The sequence below is a fragment of the Uloborus diversus genome, chromosome 7 (genome assembly GCF_026930045.1).
Source record: "Uloborus diversus isolate 005 chromosome 7, Udiv.v.3.1, whole genome shotgun sequence".
In the NCBI taxonomy this organism is placed as follows: Eukaryota; Metazoa; Arthropoda; class Arachnida; order Araneae; family Uloboridae; genus Uloborus; species Uloborus diversus.
Genome location: NC_072737.1, coordinates 124,813,354 through 124,833,488, shown reverse-complemented (window position 1 = coordinate 124,833,488; position 20,135 = coordinate 124,813,354). Strand labels below are relative to the sequence as shown.

The following is a 20,135-nucleotide window of genomic DNA, read 5'->3' as shown; positions in this document are numbered from 1 at the left end:
CATATTTTACTGAAATTTCATTCTCGTTTTTCTATCCTATGTTTAAAATGATATATATAGAAAAATAGTTAACTATTCAAAAACTATTATTGTTTTAATTTGTATTTATTACTCATATATTTTAAGTGAAATTTTTACTTGATAACTTACCTTTCAAGGCATCTATCTCGAAATTTGCACCTTCAGATGAATAAAAATAATCGAAAAGTACCAGCAAGGAAACTAGTGGATTTAAATATAACACCAATTTTTGATGCTGATACTGTTCGATATTTTCTTCCACATCTCCTCGTACATATTCTGGCGTGGCATGGAAAAGCATACATGAAAAATAGAATATTTTTATTTGCAGATTGAGTCAAATAAAATACCATCAAAAACCGGTTGACTTTATCATGGAATAATATACCTGATGGAGAGTACCGCATACCTATTTACTGTGTTTAAAAACAGAATCATTGACATATACGTGAAGAATTTTTTGCTCAGATGATGTATATCCCCCCCCCCCTCGGTGATTTCCGCATTTTTCACTCATTGGAATAGCAGCATAGATTTTTAGTGCATAAGCATTATACTTAAGCTAAACATATCAATCAGTTCGTTTTACCCGAAATGTTTTTACAAGAAACTTGCAATAATCTCAAATAAGTTGTTGGATGAGATCCTAAGGAAATAAATTAAATAATTTATATTTTTTATTATAAATGAAATCACGAAAGGAGTAATGAATGTTTCCAGATTTCTAAGTAGTCAAGAAAACTTATTCTTGTCAAAATTGTAATTGTATTTTCAAAGATTAACAATCTACTATGCCTTTTCGCAAGAAATATAACAGCAAGAAATACTTTTATTTAGAGATTCAAAATGTTTACCTTCAATCTGTCAAAAAAAAAAAAAAAAAACTGAGTGATTTTTTCTGTCTTGCTCGCACACCACGATAATCTCCGGTTGATACGAAATGTTGGCCATTTAACTTTTTAATGACTTTCAAGAATACAACGCGTTAGAGCAAAAACAGTAACTTTATAATACGTAGTTCTATAAATTCTAAATCAGCTACCATCGGAATTCTATCAAATGCACATTAACAAGAAAAATACATTTGTATATTAACATGTACAAAGATATTCAACAATACTTACATGTGACCAGCGGTGCTAAATTTAAGTGTCTCCATTGCATCTGGAAACAAGTAATCCAATAGCCTTTATTTTAAATGGATAACATGAGATCCTAAAACTATTCTCACGAATAGAACACACAATATGACTAACGAATAGAATTGTCGTCGACGACGACGAATAAACGTCGTCTAACGAATAGAATTTCGAAGTATTGAGCAAAATAATACACCGCAATAATATTCTAATACTGACTCAGTAAAACCCACATCAAATCACCAAGGCGATCAAAACACATCTGCCTGTCTGAAAATGGCGCAAACATTTTTCCAAACTTACAAAGCCCAAAGGCGTAAAAACAGTTTCGACATAGTACTAGTTTCCAGACATGAAATAGCAAGCTATCTGTTTTGACTACGGCATCTGAGTTGTTATTCTAAATAAGCTTTTAATTAACAACATGTAACAGTGCGAACAGTGCACTATAAAAAAGCGATGTTTATCATAACTTGAAGGCTAATCAGAATACTAACAAAGTACAGCACAGCGGCAACCCTAGAAATGGAAAAATTCTGTTTTCATCCCTTCCTTTCGTGATATTTCTGTTGTTGGAAGGAAAAAATGCGTTTTGAAGCATTACGGAAATATTCTGTTAAAATCAGTCAGAAAACTACCTGAACTTTCAGGTTTTTTTTAACAGTGTACGCATAGAAATTATAAAAAGTAACCTACAGCTTGAGTTATGAAATCTTTGTTTTGGCACCTTTTTTCAGTACGTTATTTTTTGAAAAATTCCATAAATTGCTTGTACTCAAGATCTTTTTGGGAACACTTTTCTGACTTTTTTTTTCCCTTCTCGTCTACCGTATCTTACATTTAATATTTATTAATTCCTCATCATCGCCTAAAGTGCGTATATTCATTTGCGTTATTTAATTTCATTATCGACTGCTTTTTTTTTGTAATGACAAAGACAAAAGAAATTTTTAAATTTCTTTCACTGTTCTTTTAAAAACATTGAAAACGTTTTCATGGACTATGGATGTTGTTTTTCACGCCTTCAACGACAATCAATGTTCTTGCTTAATTTCTTTCTAATTTATTCAAAATTTTTCCCAACAAAATTATTTGCTAAAGCTGATTAATATTATTCGATTGTCCGGGGAAATTGTTGCATTAAGCGAGGATATTTAACATTGCGTCTACGTGGAAATATTCAGTTCCAGGAGATTTTGTACGTAAACGCGGGGCATTTGCATATCCGTTACCCGATTAAGCGGAGCTGACGTATTTATTTCGAAATAAAAAATTAAAAAAATCACAAATAACTATTTTCTTTAAAGTGATAAAACGTGGATGTGCAAAGAATAGTCTATTTCTTCATATTTTGCTTTATAAAATATAAATAATAAAATTCATTTTCAATTAACTATTTTTTTGCTTAATTCGTAGGATGTTTTATAATACAGGACTATTTTTAATAATCTTGAACAATCTCTACGGGAAAATATTTTATGGAAGAAGCCGAAAAAAGTCCCCCCCCCCCCCATTTTTTTTACTTAAAAGAAAAAAGTTCTCTTGAGACTCTTTTTAAAAATGTTTTAAAAGATTATCCTTACCTCCCCTTATCCTTACAGCCAAATAATCTATTTTAAAATAAGCAAATGCTACGTACTTATTTACTTCGAATATAGAGGTTAAACTGATCTTTCTCCAAAAACGTTCAAGTTAAAAGAATATGCAATTAATTTCTGGACAATTTTTGGTTCCAAGTGTTCAATACTTACAATCAATTTAACTAAATGTACTTATCTACTTTATTTCATTGTATGGCATAATTGCGTAAACTAAAAAGACACTATTTTATATAATTACAATTGTAAAATGAAACTCACAACATAAATCTTTATTTATTTCAACATAATATATCTGCTGAAGCGGCAGAATCACTTCTCATGATTTCGGCCAGGAAAATGCTGTGGTGAAATAGCCGAAACTTCGTACCATGTCTATTTATAGTAATAATTATTTTTCATTGTTTTTGCCAACCGGAATTAGTATGCGAGCATTATGACATAGAAAGTACGCTAAGAAATCGTCTTAAAGTTCTGTATCGGAAAATAATTTTAGCGAGAAAGACTATTGAAAGTTGAGAAAATGATCGCATGAAAGCACCCTATTATTTACGGCTAGCTTCACACTTATAAGACACCTTCCAAGAATTTTCCGGAGAACCGGACGCTCTTTCGAAAGGAGTGCAACAATTTGGCGTGTTATCTTTCCCTTGGCGAATGCTTTCCGCGGGGATTTACAATTGTTTTCGTGACCAGTAATGGCGGACATACGGATTTGTACTGAACCTGCTTTTTAAGTTTCTTTCCCTGCACAAAGGAAGTTCCATACAATAGTTGCTCTGACAGCTCACCTGTCATCCTTATCAGCAAGGGGAAGAGTTTGGATGTAGCCATATCTACTCTGTAAAAAGAACTGCAGTAGTACTAGAAAATCTCCATGAACCTGGACTTCCATAAAGGTTCCCAAAAACGTAGTTAAGGTAACACAGTCAGTGTTACTAAAGAAGAAGCTGTATCGTTACTAGAAAAGTTTATAGAATTCCAGTTTCCTAGAGGATTTTTAGTAGTAGAACAGTTTTTCTTTCTTCAGTGCACAGTATTTTAAATACCTTTAAAATTTTTATTGTCTTTTCTTCATTCTTGTTTTTTTCTTTTTAACTCTCAGTGACCACAACTTTTGATTTCCTGTCAAATCTTAGAACTTGTATCAATCAACCGCACACAGATTTTGAGGAACAAATTATAGAGATGAGTTTTAAATTTAGAGCAACAGAGTTTTGATGAACAAATTAAGCCGCGAAGTGAAAAATCCAACTTGGTAGAAGTTTTTGATTAATGTTTGCAAAATGTTGAATGTCAAAACCAGAAAAGAGCAGTACAAGAGGATTAATTTTAAGAATAGAAAAAAGGTACGATAGAACTCATAGCCATTATCTTATCGATGGGAAGTATGTGTTACCAGCTTCGTCTGCAATCGAGAAATCAAGTGATTTGGTTTCCTTTGATCAAACAAAAGAATCTTTTTATGGAAATAGAGCGTGCTACTTTTTATAAAATTGTATAACTTGCCTTTTGCATGATGATCCATAGATAGCAGAATTTTTCTGCATTCTGCGAAGCAGATTAACAAACCCAAACATAATCTGCAAGATAAAACAAACTTTAGATTAATTGCAACATCTAAATCGGTATGAAAAATGCTTAAAAATAAGACAGTAAAACAATTGCAGGCTACCTGTGGATAATATCCCAAAAATGCGGGATAAATATGCATTACCTGAAATTTAAGACGTTGTTTCTTTAAATATTTTAGGTTTTTTATTCCACAGCAGCGAAATAGTCTACAGATCTTCTTAAAAATCTGCGACGCACACAGCAGCGTCACGCTGTTTCTACTAACGGGGATGAGGCAGAGAAAATGATAAACGGTAGCAAAATGATGTTCAAACAAAAATGTCGTGAACTAAGGCTCATCTTAACTTATCGTAGAGACGTAGATGAATTCTTGGTATCATTGGGAAATTTTCTATCAATATATAAAGCATTCATAAATTTTTTGAAAGAGAATTTCGTTCTCTAGAGTGGTGATGATGCAGAGTTTTGCTCTTATTGCGACCGTTTTCGTCTTGCACGCTTGGAAAGCAAGTAAGTTTTTCAAATCTTCTGCAGTTTTAACTAAAATGGCAAAGTTATTCGGAAAATATTACTATTAAAGTTTATGATTCAGTCATTTCATAGAATAACTAGACATTTCATCACATCACAATCGAGTGGAATGAAAAAAAATAAAATTTGATAAACGCTGAACAACAGTGCGGAAAAGTTGCCTTTTGTTGAGATATTTGATCTTAAAAAAGGATTTCAACATCCAAAAATATCTCGAGGTCTAAAAATATCTCGCAAGTTGATCATTTTTGTGTAAAAAATGCAAAGTCATAATGATTTCATCAAAAATCTGACTTTCAAATTTGATGTAAGATTCCGAAAGAGTAGGCTTTTTGTGTTATCCACTGCATATACGATAATTTTGATTGCAAACTATATTTTAAAATTCTACATATGTTTGGAATTTGATCTATATCGTTAATATTGAATTACATTCCGTACTTAAAGAAAAAATATGAGAAGCTATTATTTGAGAGAAAAAAATGTGCGTTCATATTTATTAATTCTTACATAGATACGAAAAAATAAGTAATAAAAGCATTTCTTACATGGCAAAAAAAAGTTGATCTTTTACTTACCGCACAACTTAGGCGCAAAATATTAAATTCATCTATGATAGAGACCAAAGGTTAAGTAAAAACGTCTGAAAATAAATAAATAACTTGCAACAGCCCAACATAAGTCACAAATCGAAACAAAAGAAGTTGCAAAATTAATTGAAATGGTTTTTTAGCCCTCAAACTGTTACGCATTGCACACAATAAAACTTACTTTGGATGACGAGTTGAACTATTGTCTTGACTCCTGGAAAATGTTTGGCCTTAGTGTTATATCTTGTGGCGTAAGATTTCTGGATTATAATCTGATTCTAATTAATCCATCCCTCTTGGTGAGAAAACAAACTATTGCTGACGCTTGTTTATTAATTTTACCCGTCACCAACTTTAGTATATTATGCAATTTAGTAGGTACGCCATCAGCGCGATTTCTTTCAAAATTTTATCTGAAATTCTCTTTTTAAATGGAGGCTATGATTTTTCCCACTTCTGCTCGAATTTTGACAGACTAATTTTTCCATGAATCGAGGGCAAATGATTAATAGGTCAAAAAAAAAAAAAAAAAAAATATATATATATATATATATATATATATATATATATATATATATATATATATATATATATATATATATATATATATATATATATATATATATATATATGTTCCACAATGCTCTTTCTGATTGCTTGACAATAAGACAGGAAATGATTCCAGTTAAGTTTAGCTGGACATTTAGCTCATAAAGTATTTCACGGTTTATTAGTATTTTACCAAAGGCGGATACAAAGGGATAGTAATAGGACTCATGACCCCCCCCCCCCCCCAAACCGTCGAAAATATTATTCAATATCCTGTTAATATATTAGACTGTAAAAAATTTCTAAAACGTCACTGATAATGTTTGTGTATCATTTCGGGATTTCACGGGTTTTCATCTATTTTCCCGTAAAAATCAAACACACACAGCTTTGCAAAAAAAGTTTCCTGAATTGAATTCCACGTTGCACGAATGCAGACTTTTCACTGTTGTGAAAAATATTCTAGTGTGTTTAATAAGTGTTTAAGGGGTCTAAGGACCTTTAAACTTCAAAATTTTCGATTTTCTGGAAAAAATATATGTTATGCACAGTTTAATACTGAACAATTTGATACCTTATTTATTACTATACGCCAAAAACTTTTCGAGTTATTGTAAAAATGTCTAAACTTTCCCCATAGAGATTTATGTTAACAGTAGCTGTTTAAGTCTCTTTTTCTCAGGTGCCGGTTTCTTCGGTTTTCTCGTGTTGCGCGCATGATATCTCAGAAAGTTTCTTATATATGTCCGTGAAACTTTTGATGTATGTTTATCTGGTTTATATTTATGACCTGAACCTAAATTTATTTATTTTTTTAAAATTATTTATTTATTTTTTTGAAATTTGGTAAGTTAATATCGAAAATTTCCAAAATTTTGGGTAAAAAAATAGTTATTTTTAAATATTAACTTTAATTTTTTAGTTGAAATTTAGGTTCAGATCGTTAAGATGTATCAGACAAACATGCATGAAAAGTTTTACGGAAATATATAAGAAACTTTTTGAACTATCATGCGCACAAAACGAGAAAACCGAAGAAATCGGCACCTGAGAAAAAGAGACTTAAACAGCTGCTATTAACATAAATCTCTACGGGGAAAGTTTACGCATTTTTACAATAACTCGAAAAGTTTTTGGCGTATGGTAATATATAAGGTATCAAATTGTTCAGAATAAAATTATGCATAGACTAAGCTCCCAATGAGAGCGGATAAGTCACCGGACATCTGCAGCTTTGCAAGGCAGGAAATGCAGACAAGGAAGTTGCTTGGTTCTAATTTGAAATTCTGCCTTAGCATTTGCCATGGTTGTATTGATGCTTCTGGAACTTTCTCAGTAAATCAGAAAGTTCTTATTAATTATGTTTAACGTAATTAATTTCCCTAGAAAGTTCCATCCGGGCTTCAATCGGGGAGATTTCATATTCTTCAGAAAAATTCAAGAATAATTTCAGGAAGGTTACTGCTTTTAGCGGAAAACGTTCCCGGATTTTTCAAGATATGTTACTGGCAGAAATTGAGCACATTAGCTGCCCATTATTTTCAAAGAACGTTTCAGAATCTCAAATACTTCATCAATAAAATGTAAGTGTTTGCCGTGATATTCTTAATTTTCACGTATGTTTAAGTAAATATCTTAACAAATACTTCCTTTCATCGCTGCTGGAAATGAATTAATAAAGCTTATCCCCTAAAATACTCTTTATTATAGGCACTTTGGAGCTTTTTGCTGATACCCGCAGCCACAGAAATTTTTCAAGCCCAAAACTTGATATTTTTCATCATGCCTCTCCCTCCTCCCGCATCAAAATGTTTGTCAGTATCCACTCCTGCTAACCTAAGGCTTACAGCTAAGTGGTGGGGTGTGTGCGGAGAAGAGTATCTACTCCTGCACTATACTGAGCTGTATTACCGTCGTTAATTTAAGTTTGGCAAAGGTTACGTGTTAGTATGCCGTTTTTATTTTATAAGGAGGATGCAAAATGCGTCCCCTTGCCGTTCTAATATAACGTGGCTCTTCCATTCTTTTATCTGTCTACAATTGGAAATAGAAATAATTGAAAATTTACTACAAGAATCACATGGTTAACGTTTCGGATGTAATAATAAGTTACTTAAAATTTAGTTTTAATGTGCAAGATATTACTGTACTTATCTCTTTTGAATGAATGATTTTTCTTGTTATTTCAAACCTTATACCTTTCTTACGCATATATAACACCGTGTTTTTCTTTTTTTTTCCCTCACAGATGGAGGTGATATTTTTGACTTTGGTCCAGCACTAGGCGACAGCACGGGAGCAATTTTGTCCTGTATCAGAAGCAGAGTCTGTGATTGCGGTAAGCTCTTTTCATCAAACTGCTTGAAATGACAGTTAAATCACGGGGATGCAATACAGGGGCGTAGCTAAGGGGGGGGGTTTTGGGGACAAAACCCCCCCCCCCGAAAAGTTAGTCTCAAAAAAAAAAGAGAAAGAAGAGAGAAGAGAAAGAAAAAAAAAGGAAGAAAAGGAAAAAATTCCAAGCGATTATACATACATATATATATATATATATATATTATATATATATATATATATATATATATATATATATATATATATATATTATATATATATTATATATATAATATATATATATATATATATATATATATATTATATATATATATATATATATATATATTATATATATATTATATATATAATATATATATATATATATATATATATATATATTATATATATATATATATATAAAAGAAGTAACCCCCCCCGAAAGTCGGGTCTAGCTACGCCACTGATGCAATATGACAATGATTCTCATTCGGTGATACGCGTACCCCTTGGGTGTTCAAACATCTGCAATGGGTACTCAAATCGCTACCAAGAAGGAAATATACACAATTATGTCGATACTGCTACAATTCCATTATGACAAAAGTTTGAGCAACAGCCTGTGATTCCATATTGAAGTAAAATTATTATAATATTTTGTTTATTAAGTTCTCCGGTCTTGAATCCAAAAATAACATAAGATATATAGCAATGAAGTACCTTCCGGGATTTACGTAACTGAATTGCACGAAATTCGAGTTAACAACTCAAGTAAGTATGTTGTTTCTCAACCGGTGGTACGCGTGTCCATTGGTTTTTTTGCAAATCAGCAATGGGTGTTTAATTTGCTACTAAGAAGGAAATATTCAAAATTATATTGAACATGATAATTATGAAAAAAAGTTTGAACAACGTCCTGTCATCCTATATTAAATTAAAATTATTATAGTATTTTGTTCATTAACTTCTGGTCTGGCATTCAAAAAGAACCTAAAAATCTAGCCACATTTGGCTAACTTACTTGCGCAAAAAAGGAGTTTCGAGTTATAAACTCAAGTAAGTATATTGATGAATGGCAAGTTTAATGTTGAAGGTGGCGAATGACTGTAGTTGTTCACGTTGGAAAGTAAACACTGATGATCTATAAACATAGGCAAACCCAGCGTTCGTACTAAATATTTTCTGAGACATTTGTAATTTAATGTTTGATGAATAAAAATTTTAATAAAATGTCCTTTGAAAAAACTACTTTTTAAAAATTTTAATTATCTATTCGTAACTGAGCTTTTTAACTTAAAAAGTCAAGTTTGACCAAATCTAAATTGAACTGATTTTGATAGGAGTACGCATATATAGTGATATGAAGAAGGAGTAGTGGGTAAAAAATTCTTGAGAACTTTTGCAATATGAAAAAGTGTTAGTAGCAGAAGGTGGGCAAAGTGAAATCGTTAAAGCAACTTACCTTCTTCAACATGAAAAATATGTAATTTTGTTTTGAAAATTTCAGTACATGAAGAAAAAACAATGAATTTTGTAATAAAGATTTCTTAAGAACATTATTTCTTCGGCAAAGTGAAAAATTAAATATATTTTTCCAATGAAATATTTTCTACTTGGTTATCAAAAATATTTTGATCAAATAAATGATTAAATGAAAGAATGGATGAATAAATGAATAGATAATGAACAAATACACGAAAAAACCATTTAGTTTATGAGAAAAATAAATTAGCAAACAAAGTGGTGGATGAATAAGAAAATAAGTGAAGGAATGAATGAATAAGCGAATTTATTACTAAACTAAAATCCGTAAATGATTTAATAAATGATCAAATAAGGAAACAAAAAGTACTATTTCACTTTGCTCCATCCAATTTGTCCCGTATGCACTTGACTAATCGTACAAAACATTTAAAATAAAAATTAGTTTAATATTAAATAAATAAATACTGCCCAAGACATTAATAGGTCTTATTTAATATTTAAAATGTAAAAAACAAGAACTTATTATTTTATAATAACAAAAATAATTTTTGACTTACAACAAAATATTACAATATGAGTATAAAGTTTTGAACACTGCCTGTATTATCGTATGCTTTAATCTTCAAAGGTAATTTTTTCCTGACTGCAATAGGTTACATGTTACTGCAAAGTTAAAATATTACCATATATATAGCGCTAAAAACAGTAAATATTTTACCATTTCACTTTGTCTTACTGCATCACTTCTCCCCACATTACCCTACTTTTAAAAAATCGTATAATAATGATATATATATATATATATATATATATATATATATATTAGGACTCGACCGATGCATCGGCCTGGCCGATGCATTGGCGCCGACGGTTCAACAATTAAGCCATCGGCATCGGCTTCGGCGGCCGATGTGCTAACTTGCGGGAAACATCGGCCCATCGGCCTTAAAAAACATCGAAAAGCCGATGGAATTGACCGATGTTTTTGAAAAAAAAAAGGACCTTGGCTGTTTTACTTTTCAATACAAGGTAAAGGGAGTTATTGTTTTCATATAAAATTAACTTAAATTTCAGTATGAATTTCTATTTTAGTCCCCCCTGAAAGAGGTTTTAATACTGCATTCAGGTACCAAACAAGTTATTTATTGCGTTGTTTCTCGTCGCTGGATGTACGTACGTATGTATCTCTCATAAGTCATAACTCAAAAATGGTAAGCTGTAGAAGGATTAATTTTCGCATGTGAGGTGTGCGTACGTTCCAGTTGTGCACTTCCCTTTCTATTTTCAATCGGGTGTTCTGAAATGGCTGTTTACTCATTTTTTGTGGCTATTAATTACTTATTTCAATGCAAAACTAATATAGCGTCTCAAACTGACGATCACTTGTTGATATATTGCCGAATTGGAGACCATGGAAACAAATACGAGATGGCGAAACTGATTTCGTTTCAATTTGTTAGATTCCCGTTTAACTGACGGTAATTTTTAATTTTTCGATATTTGTAATATGAATCACAGTAATGCACTCTTTTCAGTATCGCTTCGGCGGAGTTACAAGTTTGGGGCCCGTCGAAATACATTTTGGGACCCTATTTCTCTATCACAGAAGTTTTAAAATATTTATCATAAGCATTTTTGTAACTCCTACGGTGCCCCTATGGTTATGGGCCCTCTTGCACAATTGCAACATTTGCTATATTTTAAATCTGCCACTGCACGTCAAAACGAACTCGGATGCAAGTTTTGAAAGGGTTTTTCTGCTCGATGCTAATGATTATTTTCAACTCTATTTTTACAACTATTTTTTTAATTTTCGAGAACACTTGCGTGCCCCTCCTCCCACTCCCTCAATTTTGAAATTAAACTCTGGTTGTACGCCTGAGTTGTTTAATGTAAAACCATTCATAAAATTGGAGATTTTTTTTCAAACTTTATCTATTGTTTAGAAAGAATTTAGAGCATTAATTTACGAAATTGATTAAAGACGTTTTGAATGGTGACATAATTCGTAAATCAAAAGGACTTTTGAATTTGTTTTTCGTAAGTACTGAAGTAGATTCAGAAACTCTTCCGAGGCGTTGGTGGTAGTGGTTCTGTACTAAAAAAATGAGGCCGAGGTTGGGGTCAAAGTGTGAGTTACTCCAAAATCAGAGGGTGACCCCCCCCCCCCTTACCCTACCTCGTCGTTTCAAGCATTTCTTAAATATTTAGCGATTATTTATTTTTGTCAAGAAATGTCATTTTGCGTATTTCTCACACTCGTTTCACCTATATTTCGTAATGCGCCATCTCTTTTGCATCATTAATAGCGATCGATTTTTTTTTTCTGTTGTAAGTAACTATTTTATGTATTTATATAAAATCAATGAATAAGTTATTTTCCATTTTTATAGAAAAGTTTCAAGGATTTTCTATTATGCAATTTTTTTAATTTCAGAAAATTATTGTTAAATTCAAAAATTTAATTTGAACTTGTTTGTAAAGCTTCATAAAAGGTTAAACAATCAAATTGTTCAATATTATGTGTGCAAACATCATATCAAGTAGTATATGTATTCAGTTGCTAACTTGGTGTAAATATTGAGTTTGTTTATTGTAGCTGCGTTTTAAGAACCTCGCTCTTTTCATGGCTATTTCTTTTTTCAGCAAAAGTTTTGTCACTATTATAGCTTTTATGAAAAAGGCAAACTTTTCTATTCATAAATTTTAAATAAGTATAAAAGTATTCCTATTTTGATTTAATATTGTAATTTATCTGTTACCTTTTTTGTTCTATTTGATGACTAAAAAATGTCTACGTGCAATTTTTCCACTTTAATTGCGAAATTTGTTGACAATTTCATATTTTTATTCTTAATTTTTTTTGAATGATTAAACAACATAATTTAATGTTTTTTATCTATGTTTAATGTACCTAAATCCATACATTATTACAATATTATTGAAATCTTAGTTACATGTTCAATTTAAAAAAAAAAAACCAGTTGGTTATTAAACAGTCTCTTTGTTTTTCTTCCTTTTTCTTTCTTTCTTTTTTTGTTTTTTGGTTGTTGTTCTTTGTCTTTCATCATACAGCAGACAAAAAAGGAGAAACATAAATGTACCCTATACAGATTGTACGTAGTACGATCCAAAAGTTCTTGAACAAGCTGCATAAAACCTTACCCAGAATAGTTCACATTACCGAAGCACATCCACTTTCAAAAGGTCACCTTGAGCGACTATATGCTTCTGCCAGTGTTCATATAACTTTTGGAAACACTCCTGGAAGCCATTTTTCACTACCTTTTATGATGCAGATTTATCTTTTCCTGACGGAAGAAAGCGGCGTCCACGCAAATGTTTTTTTTTTTTTTTTTTTTTGCTGGAAACAGGTGAAAGTTGCACGGAGCTAAGTCCAACGAAACGTTTTGTTATTTGTTTGTCATATCAGAATATTGACCAATCGAACCGTGCATCCTCAATATAAAAGTCGCCTTCTTCCCTACGATGAAGATAAAGCAGCAGCGAAAAAGGCCATACAGGTGGTTGCGAAAAATGTCTTCCAGAAGTGCTTCTAAAAGCTATACGAACGTTGGCAGAAGTGCATAGTCGTTTAAGGTGACTATTTTGTAGATAGGTGTGCTTCGGTAAAGTGAACTATTCAGGGTAAGGCTTTATACAACTTGTCCTCGAACTTTTAAATCATACTACGTACGTATGAGTTTTCAACTTACTATTTCATAGCGTTTTTGAGTGACACAAATTTACGCGCATGAAGACATTACAAGAAAATTTGCTATAATTAACTGAGGAGGCGTTCAAAATGGATAGTTCTGTTATTTATATGTTTTTAGGTACATATATATGTACAGATGTGCCGAAAAAACTTGTGAAGTATAAATTGGGTGATCGTAAAATAGAAATTTAGGTCGAAATCTAATTTTTTTTTTTTTTTTGTGATTACAATTCTTTATTCGTAGAAAGGAAGTAAAGTGAAATGAATCAATGATCTTTTAAATCCCTGACAATCTGATCAATTTATTTCTGTTTGATTTTTTTTTTTGCCATCGGCATCGGCCATCGTCAATCGGCCATCGGCCCATCAGCCAAAAAGTGCCATCGATCGAGCCCTAATATATATATATATATATATATATATATATATATATATATATATATATATATATATATATATATATATATATAATATATATATATATATATATATATTTATATCTATATATTATATTTAAGTAATCGTTGTACAGCCGTTAAAAATTGAAAAACCAAAACAAAATATTTCCTGCGTAAAATTCCTCAGTAGGGGCAAAGTCGCAAGGGGGGGGGGGGCTCAAATATTTTCCCCATGACTTAGCTGGATATTTTCCCCGCGGAAACTGATTTCAGGACAGATTAGAATCATTAAAATTTGACATCTTCTCTACATAGTATGAAATGAAATCTCTAAAAAGCGTCTGTGTGTTTGAACTCGCAAAACTCGAGAACTACTCGGCTACTCGACCGATTTCGCTGAAATTTTCACAGTTTTTTCCTTAAAATCCTGAAAAGGTTTGCAGACCAGTTCGAAAGCAATTCGTCGAGTATTTCTTTTTTAATTCCAAATTAGACCTTATTTTCATATAAATTCTCGTATAAGGGGGTGAAAAATTACTTGCAATTCTCGAATAAGGGGTGAAAAATTACTTGCACATGTTAAAATTACATATCGTTGGAAAGGATAGAATTTTCCGCGTTCTACGCAATTAGTTTCAATGATCTAACTTAATTGTGGCGGAAGTTATTTGCGTTTTTAGCTCGAATTTTTTTAGGCTTACTGAAATTTAGGAACTACTTTCTTCATTAAATCCATCAATAAAAAGTGAAGAAATTTTCCCACAGTTTTCTTTTTGACAGCATTAGAAAGAGCTGTTTTTTTTTACTCCAGATCTAACTCGACCTAAGGTCGAAAGTTTAACCCTCTATCTCCGTTAGAAAAAAAAATTACAAGCGAATTAAATGAAGTTCAAAAATCTGTTCTCTGTTCAAGTTTTTAACCATTTTATTTTGCGTTTCCACGGTATCGCTTTTTGAATCCACTGTTTATTTCCATCTTTCTCATTTTCAATTTTTAAACTTATTTTGTTTTGTGTTTACCATGGTTACGTCTTTTAAATCCATCTTTCTCATTTTATTTTAATTTCTTAAAAGTATTTTAGTATCTGTCGTCATTGTTTGGCGAGAAAATTTGGCATGATGGATTTTTTCTTTTATTTAATCCTGGTTATTGAAGATACTTCACTTGATGCAATGGTTTTTTTTAATGGTAGACCGGGCAAAGCCGGGCAACGAATCTAGTTTTTAATAACGTTTTCATTAATGACTGTAGAAGAAATATTTTTACGTTTTTGCAAAGAAAAAAGTACTAAAAGCAAGGAAGGAAGTTCTAATTTCAAAGGGGGGGGGGGCACGAGCCCCCCTTGCTACCCCTATATGGGCGCCCTTACTCCCCAGTGATATTGAATGAGTTTACCCAAATTGAAACACCTTGAATATCACATGAATTTGTCTTTGTGCGCAAAGATTAGCAAGAAATAGAATAGGGGAAACCCGGCTAAAGTGGATACCCCGGGCAAAGCGAATTTTGCCTATAACTCCCAAATAATTAGACGGCCGGCAGCCGCGTTGTCATAGCCACGGTCGCCTGTTGCCGCTCCGTGTGCGGCGAACACGTCGGGACAAATTCACATAATACAACGCCAATGAGCGAACAAAGTATGTTTTGGAGAAAAAAATATTAGTTTACAGAGGTTAGTGTTTTCTTTATAACTTTAATACTATTTGTGACATGTTCTTTGTTATGAGTAGGATTTGATGTACAATTATGTAGCTTTCAACTATCCGTAGATGAAGAGTTTAGATGCTCTGGTTTTCTAGTAATTTTTATTAACCTCAAAAATGTACTTGAAGGTCAAAGCGGATTGGGCAAAGTGAATACCATATTCACTTTGCCCGGTCATGACACGTCACTTCATTCGAACCTGAAAATCCTTCAATATTAAGATCTCAAGACAATACTACCATTGAAGATCGTCCTTATACTCCCATGGGATCTGAAACAACAGAATAAGTCAAGGCAATGATGTCACTCAAACCTGAAAGTTCTACGAACTACAACAGTCCTTCCTTTTTACTATCTATTCCTCATCCTGTAAAACCCATAACAACACGTAAATAAAAACTACAGAGATCTACACTCCAGGCAAGTACTCCAGTAAAGGACAATCAAAGACAAAAATTTGAAAAATCAAAAAAGACTTTCATGAAGTAACTAAATAGTGTTTTGACAAAACCTTCTCAGAAGACTATTAAAAAGACGAAGTACCAAAAAGACTAATCAAAAATCTCTACTACAAAACATAGGACTGCATACGAAAATGATAAGAAGAAGGAAGAAAAAAAAAATGATGATGTAAGGTTCTGTGATGAAATGTTCATGGAAGAAGCTGATCAGCCAATAGAAAACAGGATGCAATGTCATATTTGTACTGAGTGGTGTCATAAAGAGTGTTCAACATTCGAAAATGGTAATGATTTTGCTTGTAATAACTGCAATGATTAGTATTGCAGCAGAAAAATGTTTTTTTTTTTTTAAATATGCTTCTAAATTTTGGATGTTGACTTTTTCAAAAAAATTCTTTGCTTGTTACAATAATTACTGCAATAATTAGAATAGTAGAAAAATGCTTTTTAATATGAGACTTTAATTTTCGATGCTTATTTTATTCTTAAGTTCAGTTTCTTCGTTTGTAATACAACAACAATTAGCACTGCAGCAAAAAATGTTTTTAAATGTGTTCCTTTTATTTTCTACGTTTATTTTATTTTTAAGTTCAATTTCTTTGTTTGCAATAACCACAATAATTAGCATTGTAGCAAAAAAATGTTTTTTGGATATGTTCCTTTAATTTTCGATGGTTATTTTATTTTTAATGTTTAGTTTCATGACAAATAATGTTGTTGTTCGCTTTGCCCTAGTAACGAATCCACTTTACCCGGGGTGTTGGGCAAAGTGGATATTCATGCCATTGTTGAAAACTGGCCTTATATCTAATAGTGTAATTAATATTAAGGACAACTGTTATTGCATTACGCAAGTGCATTAAATGAAGACTGATTATAAACATTTGTTTCAATTTCTAAAGTTACTACTAAACGACAATAATCAAGAAAAGTTTAAGGTATTCACGTTACCCGGTTTCCCCTATGTCAAAATTGTTATGTAAAACCGACATCTTAATTCAATATACTTTAGTTCAAAAATAATTCTATAAGAAAAATTTTTGGTTCATTTATGTTATTATAGTTTATGGAATTTTAATAACACAAATGATTTCTAACTTTTTGCTTCTTTGAAAAGAAAAGTAAAGCATCTTAAAAACAAAACTCTTCTTTAAAAATCCCTCAGTTGTTCTCAATAATGTGCAAAAAATGCAATTAAAATCATTCCAGTATTTTTTTTTCAAATCATTGTCCTCATCCCTGTTATGCTACAACCACCAATTCAAATAATACTAAACTTTAATGATTCTTCTTAGTAATCCTTTAATTTAAGAAACAAAAAATAGTTTAAATAAATAAATAAAAAGAAGAAGAGGGATGGGAGGAGAAGAAGGGAAAAATGTGTAATCAATGTGTGTGCTAACGAAGACTAAGTTAACAAATAATGGCATGTAATTCGCTAAAAAGTAGTTTAGGTAGATTATGCTTTTAAAGCTTTACTTTTGTCTCTAAAACACAGGATCCATAACGTGAGAAGAATTATCAAATACTTTGTACTGAATGTGTATATTTTTCGTTTGATATTTTCAGTTAAGTCAGTAGAATTAAATAATGTTTGCTTTCGTTTTAGGAGAAGAAAACGAGCTCAGGAAATGTACAGATAAGGTCGAAGATGTGGTATGTTGTCAATTTTATAAATATCATTGCTTGTCTGAACGCATGCCTGTCTGTATGTTTGTCTTTAATACAGCCTAAATATTTTTCTCGATTTTCACCACAAAATAAATTTAAATAACGGGAGGGAAGTTGCATCTTGAAGCATCTTGTTATATTTACTTAAATTTCAAGTTAATCTGTCTAATAAAATTGTTAGTATGGAGAAGAAAAAAATGCATACAAATACATTTTAAAACTTTGAAAAGGTTTGATTTTTCTGTCTAAGAGGAAAACTGATAACTATTAAAACATCTGCAATAAGTTTTGTTAGAAAAAATGATCCAAGACTTTCCTGGCTCACGAGTTAAAAAATGAAGCCTGACTTTAAGGGAGTTGATTTCTTCTAAAAAAGAACAAGCAGTAAGAAGATGACTCGTAATATATTTTCAGAATCGGGTTCCATGCAGTTAATAAGGTACAATAGGTAATAAGTAATTAGTTGCCGCTTTTAAGCCAGGACTAAGGAAAGATGCTGGATGTATTTAATGCAAAATACATCCAAAGACTGCAGTTTCGTTTCTGTTATTGACTCCTCAGTCTGAAACAGTCAAGAACCGAGCTTGAAGCAGAAGTTCTCTCGCTGAAGCTGAGATTATCTCAAACTGGCAGCTAAAATTAATTTAGCACACCAGCTAGAACCCCTCAAACAATGGTATGGTCAACTCGAAATTGAAGGTAAAAGCTTAGGTAATAAGTTACCGCCCTTAAGTGATAGCTGAAAACGAAAAGTGGAAGAAATTAGTATCTGGATGTCATAACCGGACTGTCGGAATTTTTCATGTTTAGCCCTTAGTGAAGGACGGTGACTTGCTTTTCTCTACCTTAGTTTGGGGGAGGTAGCTTGTTGCTTAATATCTTACACATAGACCGCCAAATATAAAATAACGGTGCCAGCTGTATAAACATTCGTGCTCTTTCTGAAACAGGTTTTCCTTATTTAGCAACTTGAATCGTTTTAATCATTCGTCCCTCAATTTTCATCTTATCAGAGCCAAGCTATAAATTTTCATTAAAAAATAAGGGTGGAATGCCCTGTACGTAGCGTTGAATCTCGAAATATTTATATTTTTTGCTGCAAAAATCCAAATGAAAACTAAAAACAATAGAAAACTTCTTCATTATATTAGAATCGAGCCATAACCTTAATCAGAAAAATATGGGTGAAATGTCCTGTACGTAACGCTAGTTTTTGAAAATTTATATTTTTTAATGTAAAAATTCAAATGATAGTTAAAAACAATAAGTCTTCGTTGTCTGTAGTTTTACAGTGAAAAAAAATTATCATAGTATTTTGAGATTTAGCTTTGCGTACGGGACATTCCACAGCTAAATACTGGGGCGTGACCCATTTTCATAATTATACTAAACATATATCTTTGTCATATTATGAACAAAAGGGTTAAATAATATGAGTGCCTTAGTAAAACGTAAAAAAAATACGTACACTGAAACTTGTTTTTGTGCGCTCTTTTTTTTTTTTTAAGGGGGGGGGGATTTTTTTTTTTTTTTTTTTTTTTGTTCATTATAAGAAAATTTCAATCAGATTGGGTCTCAATTGACGAAATTATTTATATAACAAGTGCGAGGTACTATCTCTAAGTGACGACAAGGGCACCCCGAAGGGAAGTCACTGTGACCTCCAAACATTTCCTTATTCGGGGAATTTCGTCTGACTATTCGGCAAAATTATCATCACTTGGTTTATTTTGATTTTTTTAAAGAAACGATTTCTTGTTATTTCATAAGTTCTAGGGTTATTTTCTACGCGAGACTTTTTATGCGGTCCTTATCCACCGCATTAAAAAAAAGAAAAAAAAAATCAACTGTGTTGCAAAAACTGTTTTTTATAGCTACTCGTGAAGTTCAAACTATTTTTCTTAATGCGATTTCTTTACATTATAATTTTAACTTTTTTCTTCTTAGACGTTTCGAAGATTAATAGACAAGACGTCACAATGCAGCGGACTGGAAAAAAGGATGCGAAAGGACACAAACTGGCTTTGTAAGGGTCCAAATTCATGCATGGTAAGAATAAATGAGTTGTATACCTATGAACAGATTCAATAGAAAGCCTCCCTAATTGAACGACTCTACTTCTAAGTTTTCTAGCGACGAAACTGTTGCTCAGAAGTTAACGAAATTTTGTATAGCGCATAATGAAATGACAGAAACTTGTTTGAGCAAGTAAAAAAAAAAAAAAAAAGTTCAAAGTTTTGCCACCAGCGGGCTCTTTTTATGCTTACACATTTAATGTAGACTGGGGCACGCAGTGCCTTTTTTTTTCAAAACGAACTATAACTGGGCCAGCAGTTAGGACAGATTGATGCTGTTCCCTA

General features: G+C 31.8%; 1 protein-coding gene across 1 annotated transcript in view; it reads left to right on the top strand.

Annotated features, from left to right (window-relative positions):
• The first annotated feature begins 4,688 nt into the window (after positions 1-4,688).
• LOC129225582 (uncharacterized) overlaps positions 4,689-20,135 on the top strand; it is a 38,758-nt gene continuing 23,311 nt past the window's right edge. The window contains exons 1-4 of the mRNA XM_054860033.1: positions 4,689-4,843; positions 8,252-8,341; positions 17,714-17,760; positions 19,723-19,824. Coding sequence (XP_054716008.1) covers positions 4,786-4,843; positions 8,252-8,341; positions 17,714-17,760; positions 19,723-19,824 — 297 coding nt within the window. The 5' untranslated portion in view covers positions 4,689-4,785. The remainder of the gene's footprint in view (positions 4,844-8,251; positions 8,342-17,713; positions 17,761-19,722; positions 19,825-20,135) is intronic.